At 48.7% G+C, this 24,307-nt stretch overlaps 1 protein-coding gene across 1 annotated transcript in view; it reads left to right on the forward strand.

Annotated features, from left to right (window-relative positions):
* The window catches only part of EFCAB6 (EF-hand calcium binding domain 6), a 1,149,121-nt gene that overhangs the window by 938,163 nt on the left and 186,651 nt on the right, over window positions 1-24,307 (forward strand). The window contains exon 24 of the mRNA XM_030215418.1: window positions 14,002-14,188. Within this exon, the coding sequence (XP_030071278.1) occupies window positions 14,002-14,188 (187 nt within the window). The remainder of the gene's footprint in view (window positions 1-14,001; window positions 14,189-24,307) is intronic.

The raw sequence follows: 24,307 nt of genomic DNA on the forward strand, positions 1-24,307 counted from the left end.
ATAGCCGCCCTACAAGTGTCCGTACCGGACGACCTGCCGGTCGGAGGGAGGTTAAAATTCTTTCACCAAAGGTGGCCTCTCATAACCTCCGACCAGTGGGTTCTCCAAATAGTGCGGTGCGGATACGCCCTGAATTTGACCTCCCTGCCTCCAAATTGTCCTCCGGGAGCTCAGTCTTTCAGCTCCCATCACAAGCAGGTACTTGCAGAAGAACTCTCCGCCCTTCTCAGCGCCAATGCGGTCGAGCCCGTACCACCCGGGCAGGAAGGGCAGGGATTCTATTCCAGGTACTTCCTTGTGGAAAAGAAAACAGGGGGGATGCGTCCCATCCTAGACCTGAGAGGCCTGAACAAATTCCTGGTCAAAGAAAAGTTCAGGATGCTTTCCTTGGGCACCCTTCTGCCAATGATTCAGAAAAACGATTGGCTATGTTCCCTGGATTTAAAGGACGCATACACTCACATCCCGATACTGCCAGCTCACAGACAGTATCTCAGATTCCGCCTGGGCGCACGGCACTTTCAGTATTGTGTGCTGCCATTTGGGCTCGCCTCTGCCCCACGAGTGTTTACCAAGTGCCTCGTGGTGGTAGCGGCCTACCTACGCAAGCTGGGAGTGCACGTGTTCCCATATCTCGACGATTGGCTGGTCAAGAACACCTCGGAGGCAGGAGCCCTCCGGTCCATGCAGTGCACTATTCAACTTCTGGAGCTGCTGGGGTTTGTGATAAATTACCCAAAGTCCCATCTCCAGCCAACTCAGTCTCTGGAATTCATAGGAGCGCTGCTGAATTCCCAGACGGCTCAGGCCTACCTTCCCGAAGCGAGGGCCACCAATCTCTTGGCCCTGGCTTCGCAGACCAGAGCGTCTCAGCAGATCACAGCTCGGCAGATGTTGAGACTTCTGGGTCATATGGCCTCCACAGTTCATGTGACTCCCATGGCTCGTCTTCACATGAGATCTGCTCAATGGACCCTAGCTTCCCAGTGGTTCCAAGCCACCGGGAATCTAGAGGATGTCATCCGCCTCTCCACCAGTTGCCGCACTTCACTGCTCTGGTGGACCATACGGACCAATTTGACCCTGGGACGTCCATTCCAAATTCCGCAGCCCACGAAAGTGCTGACGACGGATGCATCTCGCCCAACAAGCAGGGGGGCACCGGATCTCGCCCCCTGTGTCAGGAAGCCGTCGGTATGTGGCGTTGGGCGTGTCGGTTCGGCATGCTTCTCCAAGCCACGTACCTGGCAGGCGTAAACAACAGTCTGGCCGACAGACTGAGCAGAGTCATGCAACCGCACGAGTGGTCGCTCCATTCCAGAGTGGTACGCAAGATCTTCCGAGAGTGGGGCACCCCCTCGGTGGATCTTTTCGCCTCTCAGACCAACCACAAGCTGCCTCTGTTCTGTTCCAGACTTCAGACACACGGCAGGCTAGCGTCAGATGCCTTTCTCCTTCATTGGGGGACCGGCCTCCTGTATGCTTATCCTCCCATACCTTTGGTGGGGAAGACCTTACTGAAGCTCAAGCAAGACCGCGGCACCATGATTCTGATAGCGCCCTTTTGGCCCCGTCAGATCTGGTTCCCTCTTCTTCTGGAGTTGTCCTCCGAAGAACCGTGGAGATTGGAGTGTTTTCCGACTCTCATTTCGCAGAACGACGGAGCGTTGCTGCACCCCAACCTTCAATCCCTGGCTCTCACGGCCTGGATGTTGAGGGCGTAGACTTCGCTGCGTTGGGTCTGTCTGAGGGTGTCTCCCGGGTCTTGCTTGCCTCTAGGAAGGATTCCACTAAAAAGAGTTACTTTTTCAAGTGGAAGAGGTTTGTCGTTTGGTGTGAGAGCAAGGCCCTAGAACCTCGTTCTTGCCCTGCACAGAACCTGCTTGAATACCTTCTGCACTTATCAGAGTCTGGCCTCAAGACCAACTCAGTAAGGAATCACCTTAGTGCGATTAGTGCTTACCATTATCGTGTGGAAGGTAAAGCCATCTCTGGAGAGCCTTTAGTCGTTCGATTCATGAGAGGCTTGCTTTTGTCAAAGCCCCCTATCAAGCCTCCTACTGTGTCATGGGATCTCAACGTCGTCCTCACCCAGCTGATGAAACCTCCTTTTGAGCCACTGAATACCTGCCATCTGAAGTACTTGACCTGGAAGGTCATTTTCTTGGTGGCAGTTACTTCAGCTCGTAGGGTCAGTGAGCTTCAAGCCCTGGTAGCTCATGCTCCATATACTAAATTTCATCACAACAGAGTAGTGCTCCGCACTCACCCAAAGTTCCTGCCGAAGGTGGTGTCGGAGTTCCATCTTAACCAGTCAATTGTCTTGCCAACATTCTTCCCCAGGCCGCATACCCGCCCTGCTGAACGTCAGTTGCACACATTGGACTGCAAGAGAGCATTGGCCTTCTACTTGGAGCGGACGCAGCCCAACAGACAGTCCGCCCAATTGTTTATTTCTTTCGACCCTAACAGGCTAGGGGTCGCTGTCGGGAAACGCACCATCTCCAATTGGCTAGCAGATTGCATTTCCTTCACTTACGCCCAGGCTGGGCTGGCTCTTGAGGGTCATGTCACGGCTCATAGTGTCAGAGCCATGGCAGCGTCGGTGGCCCACTTGAAGTCAGCCACTTTTGAAGAGATCTGCAAGGCTGCGACGTGGTCATCTGTCCACACATTCACATCTCATTACTGCCTCCAGCAGGATACCCGACGCGACAGTCGGTTCGGGCAGTCGGTGTTGCAGAATCTGTTTGGGGTGTAAATCCAACTCCACCCTCCAGGACCCGAATTTATTCTGGTCAGGCTGCACTCTCAGTTAGTTGTTCTTCGTAGGTCAATTTCTGTTGTACCCTCGCCGTTGCGAGGTTCAATTGACCTGGGTTATTGTTTTGAGTGAGCCTGAGAGCTAGGGATACCCCAGTCGTGAGAACAAGCAGCCTGCTTGTCCTCGGAGAAAGGGTATGATACATACCTGTAGCAGTTGTTCTCCGAGGACAGCAGGCTGATTGTTCTCACCTACCCTCCCTCCTCCCCTTTGGAGTTGTGTGTTTCATATTTTATTGCTTGTCATTCAACTGGCGGGAGCGGTCGCGCACGGGCGGGAAGGCGGCCGCGCATGCGCGGTGGGCGTGGCCTGCGTGCCGACCGTCCCGCGAAGCTTCTTCCGGTTGGTGGGGGCTGCCGCGGACGTCAACCCAGTCGTGAGAACAATCAGCCTGCTGTCCTCGGAGAACAACTGCTACAGGTATGTATCATACCCTGTCTCTGCCCGTCGATAGCTATGGCTAAAGCATTGGTCAGCTGACCATGCCTCCAAATCCCTCTTAGCCAAGTTGCCTTTTAAGGGCAAGCTGCTGCTTGGGGATGAGCTGGACAAGATCGTGACAGATCTCGGCAGTTCTAAAGGCAAGAGGTTGCCGGAGGTCAAGGCAAGGGCCAGCAGTGCTCGCCCTGGTTCCTCTAAGGGCCGTTTTCAAGAAACCCGTCAGTATCGCCCGGGCAAGTCGGGCTCCTCCTCCTCCTTCAAGCAGAGATTCTCCCCGAAGCAGCATTCCTTTCGCAGAGACCACCGCAGGGTCTCGTACCCAATGACGGGGCCCTGGTCCATGGCCCAGAGCAGATAGGAGGAAGGCTGTCCTCTTTTCTGGGCGAGTGGACCAGGGTAACTTCAGACGCTTGGGTTCTAGAACTAATCAGAGACGGCTACAAGTCAGAGTTCTGCCGGCCCCTGAGAGACGGGTGCGTGAACTCTCCCTGCAAGTCTCCCTTCAAAGTGGCAGCAGTTCAGCAGACTCTGGAAAACTTGCTCCGCCTTGGGGCGGTGGTCCCAGTGCCCGTAGAGCAGCATGGCACAGGACGTTATTCCATTTACTTTGTGGTGCCAAAGGAGGCTCTTCTCGCCTATTCTCGACCTCAAGGGATTCAATCGGGCCTTGCGAATACGGCATTTCCGTATGGAGACTCTCCACTCCGTGATTGCTGCGGTACAAGAAGGAGAATTCCTGGCATCCTTAGACATCAAGGAAGCTTATCTGCACATTCCCATCTGGCCGCCTCATCAGTGCTTCCTGCGCTTTGCAGTGCTGGGCCGGCACTTCCAGTTCAGAGCCCTCCCGTTCGGGTTGGCTACGGCTCCGCGGACCTTCTCCAAAGTGATGGTGGTCATTGCGGCTTATCTCCGCAAGGAAGGAGTGCAAGTCCATCCCTACCTGGACGACTGGCTGATTTGAGCTCCCTCCTTTGCGGAGTGTGGGAGAGCGACGGACAGGGTCATTGCTCTTCTGAGCTCCCTGGGATGGATCATCAACCGGGAGAAAAGTCAGCTGCGCCCGACTCAGTCCCTGGAGTATCTGGGTGTTCGGTTCGACACCCAAGTGGGCAGAGTGTTCCTGCCGGACAACCGGAGCCTCAAGCTTCAGGCCCAGGTGGGCTGGTTCCTAGCCTCCTCAGCTCCTCGGGCTTGGGATTATGTGCAACTGTTGGGCTCCATGAAGGCCATGATGGAGGTAGTGCCCTGGGCCAGGGCCCATATGAGGCCACTACAGCACTCTCTTCTGCGGCGCTGGACTCCGGTTTCGGAGGATTACGCAGTTCGCCTTCCCCTGGACCCGGCGGTGAGAAGGGCGCTAAGTTGGTGGCTGATGTCAGACTAGTTGTCAGCCGGTATGCCTCTCACGTCCCCGGAGTGGATTGTCGTTACGATGGACGCCTGCTTGACGGGCTGGGGAGCCCACTGCCTGGGAAGGACAGCGCAGGGGATATGGTCGCCGGCGGAGGCGAAGTGGTCCATCAACCTCTTGGAACTTTGGGCCATTCGGTTGGCGCTTCAAGCGTTTCTTCAGGTACTGATACTGAGGCCAGTTCGAATCCTGTCAGACAATGCCACAGCCGTGGCCTATGTCAATCGTCAGGGAGGTACCAGGAGCGCCCCCCTAGCCAGGGAGGCCATGAAGTTATGCCAGTGGGCAGAGGCGAATCTGGACCAGCTGTCGGTGGCTCACATTGAGGGAGTCTTGAATGTCGAGGCGGATTTTCTCAATAGCCATACCTTGGATCCCGGAGAGTGGCAACTGTCTGCTCGGGTGTTCTTGGAGATCACGAAGCGCTGGGGCATGCCGACCTTGGATCCGATGGCGACCTCGGCCAATTGCCAAGTGCCACGGTTCTTCAGCAGAGGACGGGACCCTCAATCTCTGGGGTCGATGCTCTTTTCCAGCAGTGGCCGGTACAGGAGCTTCTCTACGTGTTCCCGCCTTGGCCTATGCTGGGCAGAATTCTCTACCGGGTGGCAAAACTCCCAGGCCGGGTGGTCCTGGTGGGTCTGGACTGGCCCAGACGCCCTTGGTATGCGGACCTGATCCGGCTTTCCGTAGACAGTCCTCTGTGGCTTCCAGCGGAGCGGGGCCTCTTACATCAGGGTCCCGTGGTGATGGAGGATCACTCCCCCTTTGGTCTTACGGCCTGGCTCTTGAGCGGAAGCGGCTGAAGAAGAAGGGCTTCTCGGACAAGGTCATCGCCACTATGCTGAGAGCACGGAAGCGCTCTACTTCTACTACTTACGCCAGGGTATGGCATACCTTTGTATCATGGTGCGAGGCAGGATCCCTGTCGCCCTTCATGGCGCCAATTGCTTCAGTGTTGGCGTTCCTGCAAGAAGGTCTGGAGAAAGGCCTGTCGCTCAGCTCTCTTAAGGTCCAGGTAGCGGCTCTAGCTTGCTTCAGGAGTCGCCTGAAGGATGCTTCCCTGGCTTCTCAGCCAGATGTGGTGCGTTTTCTTAAAGGGGTTAATTACCTACGCCCTCCTCTTCACTCGATAGTGCCTACGCGGAATCTCAATCTGGTGCTGCGGGCCTTGCAGAAGCCGCCCTTTGAGCCATTATCATGGCTGTCTCTGAAGGACCTGACGTTGAAAGCGGTCTTTTTGGTGGCAATCGCTTCAGCAGGAGGGTTTCCGAGCTCCAGGCGCTCTCGTGTAGACAGCTGTTCCTGCGGTTCACGGAGGCAGGAGTGTCTATTCTCCCAGTGCCTTCCTTCCTGCCCAAGATTGTTTCTCGCTTCCATGTGAATCAGCAGCTTTGTCTACCCTCCTTCCGTAGGGAGGATTATCCAGAGGAGTATCGTGCTGTCAGATGCCTGGATGTTAGACGAGTTATCATCAGATACTTGGAAGTGACCAACGATTTCCGGAAGTCGGATCACCTGTTCGTGCTGTTCGCGGGCCCCCGTAGGGGTCTGCAGGCATCTAAACCTACAATGGCAAGTTGGGTCAAGGAAACTATTGCCGCGGCTTATGTGGCCGCAGGGAAGGTGCCGCCTATCCAGCTGAAGGCTCATTCTACTAGAGCACAGGCGGCTTCGATGGCAGAGTCCAGGTCCGTTTCCTTGGAGGAGATTTGCAGATCGGCGACTTGGGCGTCGGCTCATACCTTCTCACAGCATTATCGCTTGGACGTGGAAGCAAGGGCCGAGGCCCAGTTTGGAGCTTCAGTGTTGCGTTCTGGGATTTCCATGTCCCGTCCTGGGTGAGTACTGCTTGGGTACATCCCACCAGTCTATGGATTGATCTGCTTGATGATATGGAAGGTAAAATTATGTATCATACCTGATAATTTTCTTTCCATTAATCATAGCAGATCAATCCATAGTCCCTCCCAGATATCTGTACTGTTTGCTCTAGTTCAGTTATATTTCAGGTTCAAGTTTAGACTTCAGTTCCTGTTCAGGAGGACTTCGAGTTCAAGTTCTTCCACTTGGATTTTCATGGAGTTGGGACGACTTTGTGTTACAGTGAGCTGCTGCTTCTTACCCCCCGTTTCGATGGTGGTTGGATTCATAACTAAATTATGCCAGTGCTCCCTCCCACTTCATGCGGTAGTAGGGTAGCTTTGTTTCCCTCTCGCTTTGGCGGTGATGGGTTAAGCCAGCTCCTCCCACGGTTGCGATAGCAGGACATGCCAGTTCCCCCCACGTCGGCGGGTGTGGGTGCCCCCCCCCCCCCCCACTTCGGCGGTGGTTGGGTGGCAGAGAGACCCTTTGTTGGTGTAATTCTCTATGTTTGGTGATTCCTGCGGATGGAGCTTTGATATCGTCTGTACTGAGGATTTCCTGGTAGCACATGACCACATATAGAGAGGCAAAAGATTGCTCTCTATCTCCACCTGCTGGTAGATGGACACAACCCACCAGTCTATGGATTGATCTGCTATGATTAATGGAAAGAAAGTTATCAGGTGTGATACATAATTTTACCATAACGTCAGCATAGTCCACTGCTCCCCAGTACTACTGCCACAGGCAGATGAATTCCCCCATACTGCTATCAAAATCAGTATCAGCTGGTGAGGAACCATTGGCCTTTATAGTAAAGATGCTTCAAGACTTTATGAAGAATTACATCAAAGATGTGCTGGCTGATCCTGAAAAGGAATTGCCAAAATCTGGTTCCAGACATCAGAGCCATTCACCACACCTATAAAAAAGACTACAGAGCTGTCATAGAGTGGAGGAGTAGCCTAATGGTTAATGCAATGGGCTTAGAACCTGGGGAAACTGGATTCAGTTTCTACTGTGGCTCCTTGTGACCCTTCATTATTCCAGCTATAAAAGCTTAGAATGTGAGCCCACTAGAGACATAGAAAGTACCTGCATACAATAAATGTAAACTGCTTTGGTTGTACCATAAAAAGGTGATATATCAAATCCATGATCCTTTACCCTTTAAAGATCCAGCCATTCTGAATCATACAAAAATAAATCACTCAGAATGTTAATAAGCAAGATCTCAGAAGACTCCTACTATTTTGAAAAGTCCCTTGAAGATAGTTCCTGAGGAGAATCACACTATTTAGAACAATCAAAATCAGAAGATGAAGTCTGGTTTGCAGGTGTAGTAGTAGCTATACCAATACACAGGTATTGGTGTAGCTACTAATTCTTATCTTGTAATAAGCTAAAGATGTTTTATCTCATTTCTTCTAGTTTCTGGAGCTCAAGTGGAATTTAGGATATGTGGTATCCTCATATAGTAAACTACTTCTAGATGGAGGAAAAGACAGGTTGAATGGAAGTCCTGTAATTTTGCTCTTCCACATCATCCAGTCAATAGTTCTGCTAGTTTTTTTGTCCTAAGCCGTAGTCACCCAGGAGAAAGGTCACGTCATACCTTAGACTGTAAAAAAGGACTTACTTTCTACTTAAAAATTTTTTTAAAGTGGACATTCTAAGTCAACTTATTTCTTTATATCTTATGACCCAAATACAGTTAGGTGTTTCCATTTCAAAGAGAGCAACAGCTAACCGATTGGTAAAATGCATTCAGTTTTGCTATCAGCAGGCTGGCCTTTGAACCAAGGTATGGTAAAGGCCTACCAAAGCAAAGCAGTGGCAACATCAGTAGCTCATTTAAGGGCAACATCTCTAGAAGACATCTGCAAAGCAGCAACATGGTATTTCCTGCACATATTTACATCTCACTTATCTGTATCATGCATCCAGAATAGACCGTGCTTTTGATCAAGCAGTATTAAGATACTTTTTCACATAATTACAACAAAGACAAGAAAGGGACAACCAAACAGAGGAAACTATGATCTGCAGAAAATACCAAGCAGTTCACAAGAAGCAGGAGACACGTCTTCTAGTGCTGAGAAAACTTTATTCCAATCAGTCTGAAACATGCAACAGTCTGCTTCTTGTGGACTGATAAAGAAAAGAAAGGAGTAGTTTACTAGTACAAAATTATATCATCCAAAGAATAGGAGACTGATTTATTTTACATCTCAGTAGAAAAAGTGAAAATACTTACCCTAAATAAGTGTGAGGCAGCTTGGACAGAGAAATCATATTAATTTGTTAATTCTGTTTAAGTTTGGTTTAGTCCTGCAAGTGGTAGAATGCCATCTGGTTTTAATTACTCAAATGTCTAGCTTTTGCTAGACTAGAGGTTAGAAAGGTCAGAGAGAAATGAAACTTTCTTTGTCACCTTTTTGAGTGATGGATTGTTCATAGGTATTATTTACCACATCTGGATGCCATTCTAAGCAAGGTATACTGGACAATCTCGAGGGGATCAGCAAGCAAGCTGTTTTAAAAGATTAGGCTGAATGCTGTTTAGAAGGAGATAGAGTAGATTTAAATAATTCTAGATAATTTAGATTTTGTCTTATAAGGAATTCTGATTTCTGCTTATTTTAAAATATGTTTTATTCTGTTTAATTAATAAGTTCTATTTCTATGTAGAATATCTTTTCAATTCAGTGTCTGACTTTCAGGTGAGATTTGTCTGCAGTTTAAGAGGTCATCATCTGGTTTGAATTATCCACAGTCCTAGCTAGTTCTGTGTATGAAGCTAGAAGGTGAAAGAGGTCAGGAAAAGTCAAGTCTTCTCCTTGATTGATTATAGCTAAGTGTAGGACTGGTCTCCTGAAAGTAATAACAAACCATGTCTGTGTGCCATTAAGCAAGACTGGCCCCTTGGCCCCTTAATGAATGCCAGAGTCCGGTTAGTATGAAGTTAACCGGGAATCTGAGAATTTAATAATAATAAAATGCAGGAGATAGGTACCACATTGTCTAGTTTGAGAGGCCCCAGGTCATAGGTCAATTTAGGAAATATCTCAAACCTATGTAACTGATATTTTTGAGTAAATGTGTAGAGATAATTAGTTCAAGACAGGGTAATCAATCTATTCCTTACCATCTGGTGAGAAAGGGGGGCTAGAAGGGTTTAGGACCCTATATAAATGAGAACAGAAGCAGCTTACATTAGAGAAGGAGCTGAGACGAGAAGGAACCAAGACAGGAGACACAAGACACAGAGAGCTGAAGAGAAGGAGAGAGCTAGCGCTGATGTCCTACTTTGTTTGCTGGCAAATAAAGAAGATTCCTCTCTCATTCTGGTGTGTGGTGTTTGACTCCTGAAGTACCACAGATTCTGCTAACAATAGTGGTAATTCCTGCAACAAGTGTTCTTCTTAGAAAAAAGGATAAATGAGGCATACAGTCCCACCCACTTTTCCTGAGAGTTGTGTTTAAGCTACATATGACCTAAGATACTAGCTCAGGGTCAGCAACATGCAGAAACTGCTGCACGTGCTCAGAAGCTTTTTAAAGCTAATTCTGAACTCTGAGAGAAGCTATTCTGTCATATAAAGTTCATGACCTTCAAGCCCTGATGTTGGAGGCAGACTTGGACATAGTTGCAGTCACAGAGACATGGCTCAATGGGATGCAAACATACCAGGCTATAATCTTTTTAGGAAGGATAGAGAGGGGCGTAAAGGTGGAGGAGTAGCTCTGTATGTGAGAAATGATATCACAGCGACTGAAATGACAGGGAACTGGGGAAAGGAAGAAGCGATATGGATCACCTTAGAAAGAGAGGATAGAACCTCTGTCCACATGGGTGTTGTCTACAGACCCCCGACACAATTGGAGGAGCGAGATAAAGATCTGATCGCTGATATTCAAAAGTTGGGGAAGAAAAGAGAGGTGCTGTTGTTGGGAGATTTCAATTTGCCGGATGTAGATTGGAAGGTTCCATCTGCGGAATCGGAAAGAAGTAGAGAAATCATGGATGCTTTTCAAAGTGCTTTGCTCAGACAAATGGTGATGGAACCCACAAGGGAGGGAGCAACGCTAGATCTGGTACTCACAAATGGAGATAGTGTATCAAATGTCCGAGTGGGTGCCCACCTGGGCAGCAGTGACCATCAAACGGTTTGGTTTGATATGACGGCTGAAGAGGAGGGTGGCCACTCAAAACTGAAAGTCCTGGATTTCAAGCGTGCTGACTTTAGTAAAATGGGGGAATACCTCAGGAAGGAGCTGATGGGCTGGGAGGACGTACGAGAAGTGGAAGGGCAGTGGTCCAGGCTGAAAGAAACTATAAATAGGGCCACAAACCTCTATGTAAGGAGAGTAAATAAAAGCAAGAGAAAAAGGAAGCCGATATGGTTCTCCAAGCAAGTGGCTGAGAAAATAAAGGCTAAAGAGTTGGCGTTCCAGAAATACAGAAAAACTCAAAAAGAGGAACACGGAGAGGAATACCGGATGAAACTGAAGGAAGCCAAGAGAGATACATCTGGCGAAAGCGCGTGCGGAAGAACAAATGGCTAGAAGGTTAAGGAGAGGTGACAAAAATTTCTTCAGGTATATTAGTGAAAGGAAAAAGACTAAAAAAGGAATTGTGAGACTGAAAGATGCTGTGAACCGCTATGTAGAAAATGATGAAGAAAAGGCAAATTTACTAAATAGATACTTTTGTTCTGTTTTCACAGAAGAAAATCCTGAAGAAGGACTGAGATGGACTGACAGAAGTACATGTGAGAGTGGAGTGGATTTAGCACCGTTCACGGAAGAGAGTGTGTATGAACAACTAGGAAACCTAAAGGTGGACAAAGCCATGGGACCGGACGGGATCCACCCCAGGATATTGAGGGAGCTCAGAGAGGTTCTGGCTGGTCCTCTTAAAGATTTGTTTAATAAATCCTTGGAGACGGGAGAGGTTCCGTGCGATTGGAGAATGGCGGAGGTGGTCCCTCTTCACAAAAGTGGTGATAGGGAAGAAGCTGGAAACTACAGGCCGGTAAGCCTCACTTTGGTTACTGGAAAAGTAATGGAAGCAATGCTAAAGGACAGGATAGTGAATTTCCTGGAAGCCAATAAGTTGCAAGATCCGAAACAACATGGTTTTACCAAAGGGAAATCGTGTCAAACGAATCTCATTGAATTCTTTGATTGGGTGACTGGAGAATTGAATCAAGGACGTGCTATGGACGTAATCTACTTAGATGTCAGCAAAGCTTTTGACACGGTTCCCCACAGGAGGCTCTTGAATAAACTGGACAGGCTGAAGATAGGACCTGAAGTGGTGAACTGGATTAGGAACTGGTTGACGGACAGAAACCAGAGGGTGGTGGTGAATGGAATTTGCTCGGAGGAGGGGAAGGTGAGTAGTGGAGTGCTTCAGGGATCGGTGCTAGGACCGATTCTGTTCAATATATTTGTGAGTGACATTGCCGAAGGGGTAGAATGTAAAGTTTGCCTTTTTGCGGACGATACTAAGATTTGTAACAGAGTGGATACCGGGGAGGGAGTGGAAAACATGAAAAAGGATCTGCGGAAACTAGAAGAATGGTCTAAGGTTTGGCAATTAAAATTCAATGCGAAGAAATGCAAAGTGATGCACTTAGGGAGTAGAAATCCACGGGAGAAGTATGTGTTAGGCAGGGAGAGTCTGATAGTTACGGATGGGGAGAGGGATCTTGGGGTGATAGTATCTGAGGATCTGAAGGCGACGAAACAGTGTGACAAGGCGGTGGCCGTAGCCAGAAGGTTGCTAGGCTGTATAGAGAGAGGTGTTGATGCCCCTGTATAAGTCGTTGGTGAGGCCCCACCTGGAGTATTGTGTTCAGTTCTGGAGGCCGTACCTTGCTAAGGATGTAAAAAAAATGGAAGCGGTGCAAAGAAAAGCTATGAGAATGGTATAGGATTTGCGTTACAAGACGTATGAGGAGAGACTTGCGGACCTGAACATGTATACCCTGGAGGAAAGGAGAAACAGGGGTGATATGATACAGACATTCAAATATTTGAAAGGTATTAATCCGCAAACGAACCTTTTCCGGAGATGGGAGGGCGGTAGAACGAGAGGACATGATATGAGAGTGAAGGGGGGCAGACTCAAGAAAAATGTCAGGAAGTATTTTTTCACGGAGAGAGTGGTAGATACTTGGAATGCCCTCCCGTGGGAGGTGGTGGAGATGAAAACGGTAGCGGAATTCAAGCATGCGTGGGATAAATATAAAGGAATCCTGTGCAGAAGGAATGGATCCTCAGAAGCTTAGCCGAGATTGGGAGGCGGGGCTGGTGTTTGGGTGGTGGGCTAGTTCTGGGCAAGACTTCTACGGTCTGTGTCCTGAAAATGGGGCTAGTTCTGGGCAAGAATTCTACGGTCTGTGTCCTGAAAATGGCAGATACAAATCAAGGTAAGGTATACACAAGAAGTAGCACATGAGTTTATCTTGTTGGGTAGACTAGATGGACCGTGCAGGTCTTTTTCTGCCATCATCTACTATGTTACTATGTTATGTTACTATGTCTCCGCACCATGAGATGACCTTACCTATTTTTGTGTCTGATTTGTCATGACTATCTATAGAAAACCTCCATTACAGGAAAGTAATTTCATTTTACTGTGCTTCTAAGTATAAGTGAATAGAATTGTTGTTCTCTAAATAATAAATGTATAAATAAATGTATTCCAGCATGTACTACATTCTTAGGGGCCCTTTTATTAAGGTGTGCTAACAGACTTAGTGCATGCTAGCAATTTTTACTAAGCCACAGTAAAAGGTGGCCTGCGGTAGTGTGGGTGCGTGTTTTTGGCGCATGCTGGGCCATTTTTTACCGCGGCTGAAAAAATAAGGCTTTTTTAAATGGAGGCAGTAAATGGCTGTGTGCTAAAATTAAAAGTAGCATGCAGCTATTTACTGCCAGAGCTCTTACCATCACTAGTTGACCTAGTGGAAGGGGCTCGTGCTCTGCACACGCAGTACTTATGCACTGTGCGCCAATGTGGCCACGCTGCCGATTATTGCTGGGAACGCCCCCTGAGTAGAAATGGAAATATATTTTCTACCACAGGAAACAGCATGTGCCAACTTCGAAATTACATGTCAATTTGGCACACGCTACATACACGATAGCCCTACCACCGCTTTGTAAAAGGGCCCCTAAATGATAAGATGTCCACAGGAATATAATGGGCATCTTATCATTTTGCACATGCTAATCATTAGCGCACTCTAAATCCTTTAATGTACCTTAGTAAAAGGACTCCTTAAAGTTTTACCATTATGAAAAAAATGGAGCTGTTAATATCTTCAGAAGCTATACATTCTCTTATGAAATAATGCTTTTAAAAAAAATATGCATTTAATTTCCTTAGATCATATGAATTAGAAACATATTTTCATCATTGTACATTTTCATGTTTTTTTAGGCTTGGAATCAAAGTACATGACGGCAAAGTTTCTTATTTTGATTTTCTGAGAGTTATTGATGATGGCAAAGCATCTAAGTTTGGTGAAAGGAAAGAACAAGATACACTAGCTCAGATGCTTAGTCCAGAAAAAGCCCTTATTAAACTCAAGGAAGCTGTAACATGCTCTTATGATCTGTTATACAAGGTATATCTCATTTACATTACCTTCATAAGAATACTAAAAATGTATCGAAAATAAAATGGGGAAAAACTTTAAGAGTGTTAGTATTGTTGATTTTAGCTCTTGTTTATACTTATGGTAAAATGGTAAGGGAACCGCAGGAGCAGAAGACTGTGATCCACTATCCAGCTTATAATTGAAAAAGAAAAACGCCTATATTGCGACCCAAATCGGGAGATAGACGTTTATCTCACAAAAACGAATAAAGCGGTATAATCGAAAGCCGAATTTGGACGTTTTCAACTGCACTCCGTCGCGGATGCGGACAAAGTTGACGGGGGAGTGTCAAAGGCATGGTGAAGGCGGAACTGGGGAGTGGTTATCGGGCGATCAGAGATGGGCGCCTTTCGCCGATAATGGAAGAAAAATATGCGTTTTTAGCGAGAATTTAGGGCACTTTTCCTGGACCCTGTTTTTCCACGAATAAGGCCCCAAAAAATGCCCTAAATGACCAGATGACCACTGGAGGGAATCGGGATGACCTCCCCTGACTCCCCCAGTGGTCACAAACCCCCTCCCACCACAAAATATGCCGTTTCACAACTTTTTATTTTCACCCTCAAATGTCATACCCACCTCCCTGGCAGCAGTATGCAGGTCACTGGAGCAGTTATTAGGGGGTGCAGTGGACTTCAGGCAGGTGGACCCAGGCCCATCCCCCCCCCCCCACCTGTTACACTTGTGCTGGTAAATGGGAGCCCTCAAAACCACCCCCCAAACCCACTGTACCCACATGTAGGTGCCCCCCTTCACCCCTTAGGGCTATAGTAATGGTGTAGACTTGTGGGCGGTGGGTTTTGAGGGGGATTTGGGGGGCTCAACACCCAAGGGAAGGGTGCTATGCACCTGGGAGCTCTTTTACCTTTTTTTTTGTTTTTGTAAAAGTGCCCCCTAGGGTGCCCGGTTGGTGTCCTGGCATGTGAGGGGGACCAGTGCACTACGACTCCTGGCCCCTCCCACGAACAAATGCCTTAGATTTATTCGTTTTTGAGCTGGGCGCTTTCATTTTCCATTATCACTGAAAAACAAAAACGCCCAGCTCACAAATTGTCGAATAAAACATGGACGTCTATTTTTTTCGAAAATACGGTTCGGTCCGCCCCTTCACGGACCCGTTCTCGGAGATAAACGCCCATGGAGATAGACGTTTTTGTTCAATTATGCCCCTCCACGTAATAAGAAGCAGAACAAAGGAGTAGTGTGACCAGCAGGGCAACTTTAGGAACAACAGGACGACGAAGTGGTGGAAGAAAAAAACCTTTTATTGATAATGCCCGACACTGCACCGTGTTTTGGCCAAGTGCCTGCCTCAGGGGCCTAAATAAAAATGTAAACAAACATTGCGGGACAAAAAAATAAAACAATGCATATGTACATGTAAATAATCCATTAAATGTCTACAAACATTGGTTCATAGAAAATGCATGTATTTATAAAATAAGTGTAAATAAAATGTAACATATTACCAATAAATATGCATATTTTTTTGTCCCGCATTGTTTGTTTACGTTTTTATTTAGGCCCTTGAGGCATGCACTTGGCCGAAGCACAGTTTCGTGTTGGGCATTATCAATAAAGGTTTTTTTCTTCCACCACTTTGTCGTCCTGAAGTTGCCCTGCTGGTCACACTACTCCTTTGTATACTTATGGTAATACATACCATGAGGAACTTGTATATATCTAAATTGAATAACTGGAAAATGTTTTCCTTAATTCTGGGGATGGGTGTCTTTGCTCGGGGGGGGGGGGCACAGTTGCTTCAAGGGGCGTTTTGGCTGGTAGAAAGTGTCTGGTGCTGGCAGGGGGTATAAGCTAGTGGGAGGTGTCAGGTGCCAGCAGGGGAGGTTTCCTTGCTGGTGTGGGGTATCAGGTGCAGGCGGAGGGGGAGTCTTGACTGGTGTGGGGTGCCAGATGCTGGTGGAGGGTTGTTTTGGCTGGTGAGGCGGGGATTGGCTTTACTGTTGGGAAAGTTGACTTACTGCTGAGAAAGTTGAGTGTGCTCGTGAGATGAGCAATTGAGGAAGCTTGCATTGGGGTAGAGGCTTCCTTTGTTGGGGGGGAAGGGGCACTGATCATGGAATTGAGGCTCTTTGCAGGGGGAGCAGTGCAGTGATTTTAGAAAGCTACTTCCATGTCTGTGCTGGGGATGGGGAGTACATTTTTTCCCCATGTCCATCTTTCTAAAATTGCTGCTCCCTCTGATTGTAAGTTCCTTTGAGCAGGGACTGTCCTTCATTGTTAAACTGTACAGCGCTGCGTAACCCTAGTAGCGCTCTAGAAATGTTAAGTAGTAGTAGTAGTAGTAGTATATGGCTGGGCTGGGATGTGCAACAGTGCTCCTGCTTTACAAGAGGCTTTATATCTTGCAGAGCCTCTTATAAAATAATGTGGGAATTCCACACATCCTAACTTGGATGTGTGAATTCCTCTTTGTACTTCCTTTCTAAAGTCTTTCTCTAAGGATTCAGCTATTGGATTGGCATTTAAATGGTTAACTGTAGCATCTAGGCACACACAGTTCAGCTAAATGAGATGCAAATAGATTCATAATTAACTTAATAAAATTATCATCCTATTCACTAAACCTACTGTTATTTACTGGCCACCCACTGACATCAAAAATTTATCACTGATTCTGGACTATAAACTAGGGATTAGTTGAGCATATAAACTGATTGCTTCATAACTATGATCTCAGTAGTCATTCTCCGACCTAGCATGTTTATATTCATATTCAGAAAAACGAGACCAAACAAAAGGAAGGAAAAAAGTAGAAAAACACAATGCTCAATTATGTTGCACATAGTCCTCTTCCCAAATCATCATCCATGTCACCTCATTCTTCATTTCCAGGTTTAGACCCAATTGCTCTACTCCTCTGTCCCTACAACACTGACGGGTTACCCGTTCATATGGTAGTTTCTGTTGTATGTGTTTATTCTCTGAGTTACTCTTCCACTGGCCAGAAAAGCACTGCACATGCTCTATGCAGCATGCAGACATTGAAAAAACATAGTGCACAACATTATTACCACATAATTGCTGTTCCTCTCTGCATTGCTAACATTTTAGCTCTATAAATGATTTCTGCTTGGCAGTTTTTGGCTAATAGCATGGGGTTCTGATTTGATTTTCCTGTTTTGTTATTTGTATGTGGAGCAAAAGATGCAAAACATGCAAATGCATGTAAAGCATTTCATTACTATGTTTATACGATAATGCTGCTTGAGGTGAAGACTGGATGCACACTGCAAACTGCATTATAGCTGATAATTTTCTAGCCGAAAAGAATCTTAAAGGTGCTGGCAACCTTACAAAATAGTTGTGGCCAGAGCACCCCCCCCCCCCCCCAGCACAAACCCTGTCTTGTGGCTTTCCCAATATTGTCCCCCAATCAACCCCCCCCCCGAACCAGAAGGGCTTCCCAAGCATTGAACTCACTATACAGATTCCTCCTCCCCCCCCCCCCAACCCGAGCATCCTGAAAGCCCCACCAGGTCCACTTTTGAAATTTCCTGGTATCTAGTGGGCTGGGCAGGAATAGTCCCCAGTCAGTCCTGCCCTTGCCGGCACCAGGATCCACAATGGTGCCAGTGAACCTTCTAGGGGCCACCACCACTATTATGGATCCTGGTACCGAACAAGGGCAGGACCAACTGGGGATCACTCCTGCCTGGCCTACTAGATACCAGGGAATTTCAAAGGTAGGACCATCAGAGAGCCTTCAGGAGCATCTTGACCTTTAAGGCAAAGGGACAAGGAGAGCTGATGACTAGATAATGTATTGTGTACAAGATAGTTCCCACATGGAAAATTTGAGTGGAGAAGGAACCCAGAGAGGAAATAAGCTTGTCTGTGTACTTGGGAAACCCTTTGCTCCAAAAGATTGGTTATTATTGAAAGGGATTACGAACATAGATAAAGGAAGAGTCAGTAATAAGAGTTGGAGCACCCGCATATCTTTTTTGGACTGATTGTTTGGAGGGACCCCTATGCCAGTACCTTGAAGGGAAATCCTCTTCTTTCCCCTTTCCATGGAGAGAACCTGCTTCCTTGGGTGCATGCATTGAGCTAATTTTTCTGTGGGGACCCTGGGGTGTGACCAGGGGTGTGCTGGTAAATTTTTAACAACGGGCTCTCTCTCCGGGCATAGCTGGCCCTGAAATTTTTTGGGGGGGGGAATACATGCCTCTCTCTTCCCCCCCCTTGTGCAGGCACGCTAGGCATACCTTTGCAGAGCCCCACCAGTCAATAAATGGACTGCCACCATTCTCTGCTGCTTGTTTCTGGCTCTGAGCAGCATGATGGAACCTTCTTGCGCTTGCATGAAAAGTCCCAGCCCGATGCTTAGAGTCAGAAACAAGGAGCAGGGAGCAGCAGCAGTCTATTAACTTGGCTGGTGGGGCCAGCATCACTGCTAGCAAAGTAAAAGAGAATTCAGGAGGGGGCCCAAGCCCACATTTTGGGAGTCAGTTGTTAAAGTAGCCATGGGGAGGCCTACTTTAACAACTGGCTCCCAAAATTCTTAAAAACGTAACAAACGGCTCTCGCGAGCCCGTGAGAGCCCGCTCCAGCACACCACTGGGTGTGATCCTATGACAAAGAAACCCCTTATAATAGCCAATAACAATAGTTCTCCATTTTGGATAGCTTGGGAGGATTATATTTTAGTTTTAAATCTGTTTATTGAGTCATCAAACAACAAATATAACCAACAGTGCATAAACAATGAAAAAGAACCATAATATGTAAAAGAACCTGCAATCCCAGATGACTAATTTGTTTCCTATAAACCCTAATACTCTACCCTCCCTAACCCCCACCAAACCCAAGAGCTACAATGCTGCAAACACTTGCTAAACAAACTGAACCCCTCCCAATACCACCCTTAACCCCAGCCCCCTCTTCCCCCCCCCCCCCAAAAAAAATACTCATTGAACTCACTACAAACCATATCATCTAGCCACATGATCCAGTTTTAAGACTGCTCAACATGAAACTGCGGGCTTGATGATGGAGGGATCACAAATAAGGGTCCTAAATTTGTGAAAAGAGCTTTGCTTCACAGTGAACCCCAAGCATCCCAAGCTTCCCAAGTCATGAGCACATGAAACCTGTTTCTCCAGTTCCAGCATGTGGGCTGGGTGACCTGCATCCATTGTTGCAAAATGACCATCTTCCCCACTAAACTAGCCTTCCCTAAAAGGAGTTTTGCTCCACTCAGTTGCACCCTGAAAACACCCAGCTTCCCCAGTAACACCCCTAAAGGAGACACCTGAATTGCATAGCCCAACAGCCACTCCAAATGCCCCAAAAATTTCCTTTCAGTAACCCACAATATATGTACAAGCCCACAAAGAATAAGCTGGAGAGCATTCTGATGCACCATATTTTAAGCATGTGAGCAAAGAGACAGGTCCAGCCCTACAGGCCTGTTTCTGTGAAAAATAAGCCCACAGAAGCATCTGAAATTTACACTCCTATAAGTAGGCACTGTATACTGTACTGAGAATCTGAGTAATCAGTGACTACATGTCCAGAGACGTCAAGGGAAGTCCCATGTCTAAGTTCCATTTCTGAATACAAGCTGAGTAATTCCTTGGTGGCCCCTGAGAATATAAAGCTCTATGCAAACTGGCTACCGAAAAACCAGGCAAAGCAAGCTTTTCAAAAAATTGTTGAACTTTTGAGCCACAGCCTGCCAAATGGCCCTCCTGATCTAGGTTCCCAAATAATGTTTCAACTATAAGCAAAAACTTCTTTGCTATCAGCTAAGCCCTTGCTCTGATGATCTAAAAACTTTCTGAGAAGTTCTGAGAGAAGAGGACATCTCTGTAGGTAAGTGACATTATTTTATTCTGAGCTTAGTAACTTAAAGATTAGGGGTTAAAAGAGGAATTGTAGGATATTGATAAACACAGAAATTTTAAAATAAAAAAAGCAAACTTTATTAGCTAGTCTCCATAGCCTTTTCCCCATAGGTTTAAAACCTGAAGTTTCTGCCACAGCTTAAAGATTAGGGTTTAAAAGAGGAACTGTAGAATACTGATAAACACAGGATTTTAAAATAATTTAAAAAAGCAAGCAAACTTTATTAGCTAGTCTCCATACCCTTTCCCCCATAGTTTTAAAACTATAGTTTCTGTCACAGCATTCTCCGAGGACAAGCAGGCTGCTTGTTCTCACTGATGGGTGACGTCCACGGCAGCCCCTCCAATCAGAATCTTCACTAGCAAAAGCCTTTGCTAGCCCTCGCGCGCCGATGCGCATGCGCGGCCGTCTTCCTGCCCGAAACCGGCTCGTGCCGGCCAGTCTTCTTTTGTCCGCGCTTGGTACGGTCGTGTTACGCCGTTCGCGCCCCTTAAGTTGACCTCGCGCATCTTTATTGACTTTTCGCTAAAAAAAAAAAAAAAAGGATTTTGGAAGCAGACCTTTTCGGTCTTTTCCCTTTCCTCTATTTTCAGTCTTTGCCCCGGTAAGTTTATTTTCGTCGTCGGGGTAGGCCCTTTTGAGGCCTCGGGTCGAATTTTTTCTCCCCCTCTTTTTGGTGCCTTACGCAATCACGAGTTTTGATCTCGCCGGCGTGATTTTTCCACCCATGTCATCGAAGTCTCCCAGCAGCTTCAAGAAGTGCACCCAGTGCGCCTGGGTAATCTCGCTCACTAACAGGCACGCGTTGTGTCTTCAGTGTCTGGAGGCTGGCACCGCCCGCAGGCCTGTAGTCTGTGCGCCCTTTTACAAAAGCGGACTCAGGTAGCGAGATTGGCCCAGTGGAACGTTTTGTTCTCGGGCTCTTCGTCGGCACCGGGAGTATCAAGTGCACCGACGTCGACAGCATCTAGACCTCCGTCCTCGGCCGCGACTGCATCGAGTGCATCGAGGCATCGACCCTCTGCATCGGGGCTGAGACATCGGAAGGCTGCGTCGGCGTCGGTGGTACCAGGACCTCCACTTCTGCTGATGTCGTCGGACGGTGGTGCTTCGACTGGAGTGCAGGTGAGGGCTGTCCATTCCCCTGCTGGTGGCGGTGAGCCTTCGGGTGGGTCTCCCCCTACCCTGAGGGCTCCTGCGGTACAGACCCCCGAGACCGACCTTCTTCGGCCTCGGCCCCGAGGAAGCAACGGCTGGATTCTACGTCCTCCTCGTCGGTGCCGGGAAGCTCCGGTGACATGCTTCGTTCCAAAAAGTCGAAGAAGCATCGACACCAGTCCCCTTCCCGTATCAGCACCGAGAGCTCTGGGTCGCCGAGGGAGTCGGTACCCAGTAGGCATCGGCACCGAGAGGACCGCTCACCCTCTGTTCAAGAGGGTCGATGCGCTCCACTATGGACAGGCCGGTACAGCCTCCACGCCCGGAACAGACTCTGACATCGACACCTGCATCGGCTTCCACGTCTTTCTCCACAGCCGCTCTGCACGAGAGTCTCCGGGCCGTCCTCCCAGAGATCCTGGGAGAGCTGTTGCGCCCTTCCCCTCCGGTACCGGCGGTGCTTACGCCACTGGTACCGTCGAGTGAGACGCCGGCTGGCCCCTTGCCTGGGGTGAGGTCTCCGACGCCGGTGCCGCTTGCGGTACCGACTGCGGTTGCCTCCCAGTAAGGCTCCCCGACGACGTCGGCGGAGGGAGCTTCGCCGGTGCGGGCGAGGGAGTCTACCTCTCGACGCTCCCACCGTGGCCGTGGTTCCACGGAGTCGAGCCGGGCACGGCTTCAGACACAGGTCCGTGAACTTGTGTCTGATACCGATGGTGAGGCCTCGTGGGAGGAGGAGGAGGACATCAGATATTTCTCTGACGAGGAGTCTGATGGCCTACCTTCTGATCCCACTCCCTCCCCTGAAAGGCAGCTTTCTTCTCCCGAGAGTCTGTCTTTTGCGGCCTTTGTCCGGGAGATGTCTACGGCCATCCCCTTCCCGGTGGTTGTGGAGGACGAGCCCAGGGCTGAAATGTTTGAGCTCCTGGACTATCCTTCTCCACCTAAGGAAGCGTCCACAGTACCCATGCATCATGTCCTCAAAAAGACATTGCTGGCGAACTGGACCAAGCCATTAAGCAATCCCTACATTCCCAAGAAGATCGAGTCCCAGTACCGGATCCATGGGGACCCAGAGCTGATGCGCACTCAGTTGCCTCACGACTCTGGAGTTGTGGATTTGGCCCTAAAGAAGGCTAAGAGTTCTAGGGAGCATGCTTCGGCGCCCCCGGGCAAGGACTCTAGAACCTTAGACTCCTTTGGGAGGAAGGCCTACCATTCTTCTATACTCGTGACCAAAATCCAGTCTTACCAGCTCTACACGAGCATACATATGCGGAATAATGTGCGGCAGCTGGCGGGCTTGGTGGATAAGCTCTCTTCTGAGCAAGCCAAGCCATTTCAGGAGGTGGTCAGGCTGCTGAAGGCGTGCAGAAAATTCCTGGCCAGAGGGGTGTACGACACCTTTGATGTTGCGTCCAGGGCCGCTGCTCAAGGTGTGGTGATGCGCAGGCTCTCATGGCTGCGTGCCTCCGACCTGGAGAATAGGATCCAGCAGCGGATTGCGGACTCGCCTTGCCGTGCGGATAATATTTTTGGAGAGAAGGTCGAACAGGTGGTAGAGCAGCTCCACCAGCGGGATACCGCTTTCGACAAGTTCTCCCGCCGGCAGCCTTCAGCCTCTACCTCTACAGGTAGACGATTTTATGGGGGAAGGAAGACTGTTCCCTACGCTTCTGGTAAGCGTAGGTACAATCCTCCTTCTCGACAGCCTGCGGTCCAGGCTAAGCCCCAGCGCGCTCGCTCTCGTCAGCAGCGTGCGCCTCAGCAAGGCCCCTCGGCTCCCCAGCAAAAGCAAGGGACGAGCTTTTGAGTGGCTCCAGCAGAGCATAGCCGACATCCAAGTGTCAGTGCCGGGCGGCCTGCCGGTCGGAGGGAGGTTGAAAGTTTTTCACCAAAGGTGGCCTCTCATAACCTCCGATCAGTGGGTTCTTCAAATAGTCCGGCAAGGATACACCCTCAATTTGGCCTCAAAACCTCCAAATTGTCCACCGGGAGCTCAGTCTTACAGCTTCCAACACAAGCAGGTACTTGCAGAGGAACTCCGCCCTTCTCAGCGCCAATGCGGTCGAGCCCGTGCCATCCGGCAGGAAGGGCTGGGATTCTATTCCAGGTACTTCCTTGTGGAAAAGAAAACAGGGGGGATGCGTCCCATCCTAGACCCAAGGGCCCTGAACAAATATCTGGTCAAGGAAAAGTTCAGGATTCTGTCCCTGGGCACCCTTCTTCCCATGATTCAGGAAAACGACTGGCTATGCTCTCTGGACTTGAAGGACGCCTACACGCACATCCCGATACTGCCAGCTCACAGACAGTATCTGCGATTTCAGCTGGGCACACGTCACTTCCAGTACTGTGTGCTACCCTTTGGGCTCGCCTCTGCGCCCAGAGTGTTCACGAAGTGCCTGGCTGTAGTAGCAGCGGCGCTTCGCAGGCTGGGAGTGCATGTGTTCCCTTATCTCGACGATTGGCTGGTGAAGAACATATCCGAGGCAGGAGCTCTACAGTCCATGCAGATGACTATTCGCCTCCTGGAGCTACTGGGGTTTGTGATAAATTATCCAAAGTCCCATCTTCTCCCAGCACAGAGACTAGAATTCATAGGAGCTCTGCTGGATTCTCGGACGGCTCGTGCCTATCTCCCAGAGACGAGAGCCAACAACTTGTTGTCCCTCGTCTCGCGGGTGCGAGCGTCCCAGCAGATCACAGCTCGGCAGATGTTGAGATTGCTAGGCCACATGGCCTCCACAGTTCATGTGACTCCCATGGCCCGCCTTCACATGAGATCTGCTCAATGGACCCTAGCTTCCCAGTGGTTTCAGGCTGCTGGGGATCTAGAAGATGTGATCTACCTGTCCATGAGTTTTCTCAAATCCCTATATTGGTGGACGATTTGGTCCAATTTGACTCTGGGACGTCCTTTCCAAATTCCTCAGCCACAAAAAGTGCTGACTACGGATGCGTCTCTCCTGGGGTGGGGAGCTCATGTCGATGGGCTTCACACCCAAGGAAGCTGGTCCCTCCAGGAACGCGATCTGCAGATCAATCTCCTGG

Source organism: Microcaecilia unicolor, chromosome 9 (assembly GCF_901765095.1).
Source record: "Microcaecilia unicolor chromosome 9, aMicUni1.1, whole genome shotgun sequence".
NCBI classification, from domain to species: Eukaryota; Metazoa; Chordata; class Amphibia; order Gymnophiona; family Siphonopidae; genus Microcaecilia; species Microcaecilia unicolor.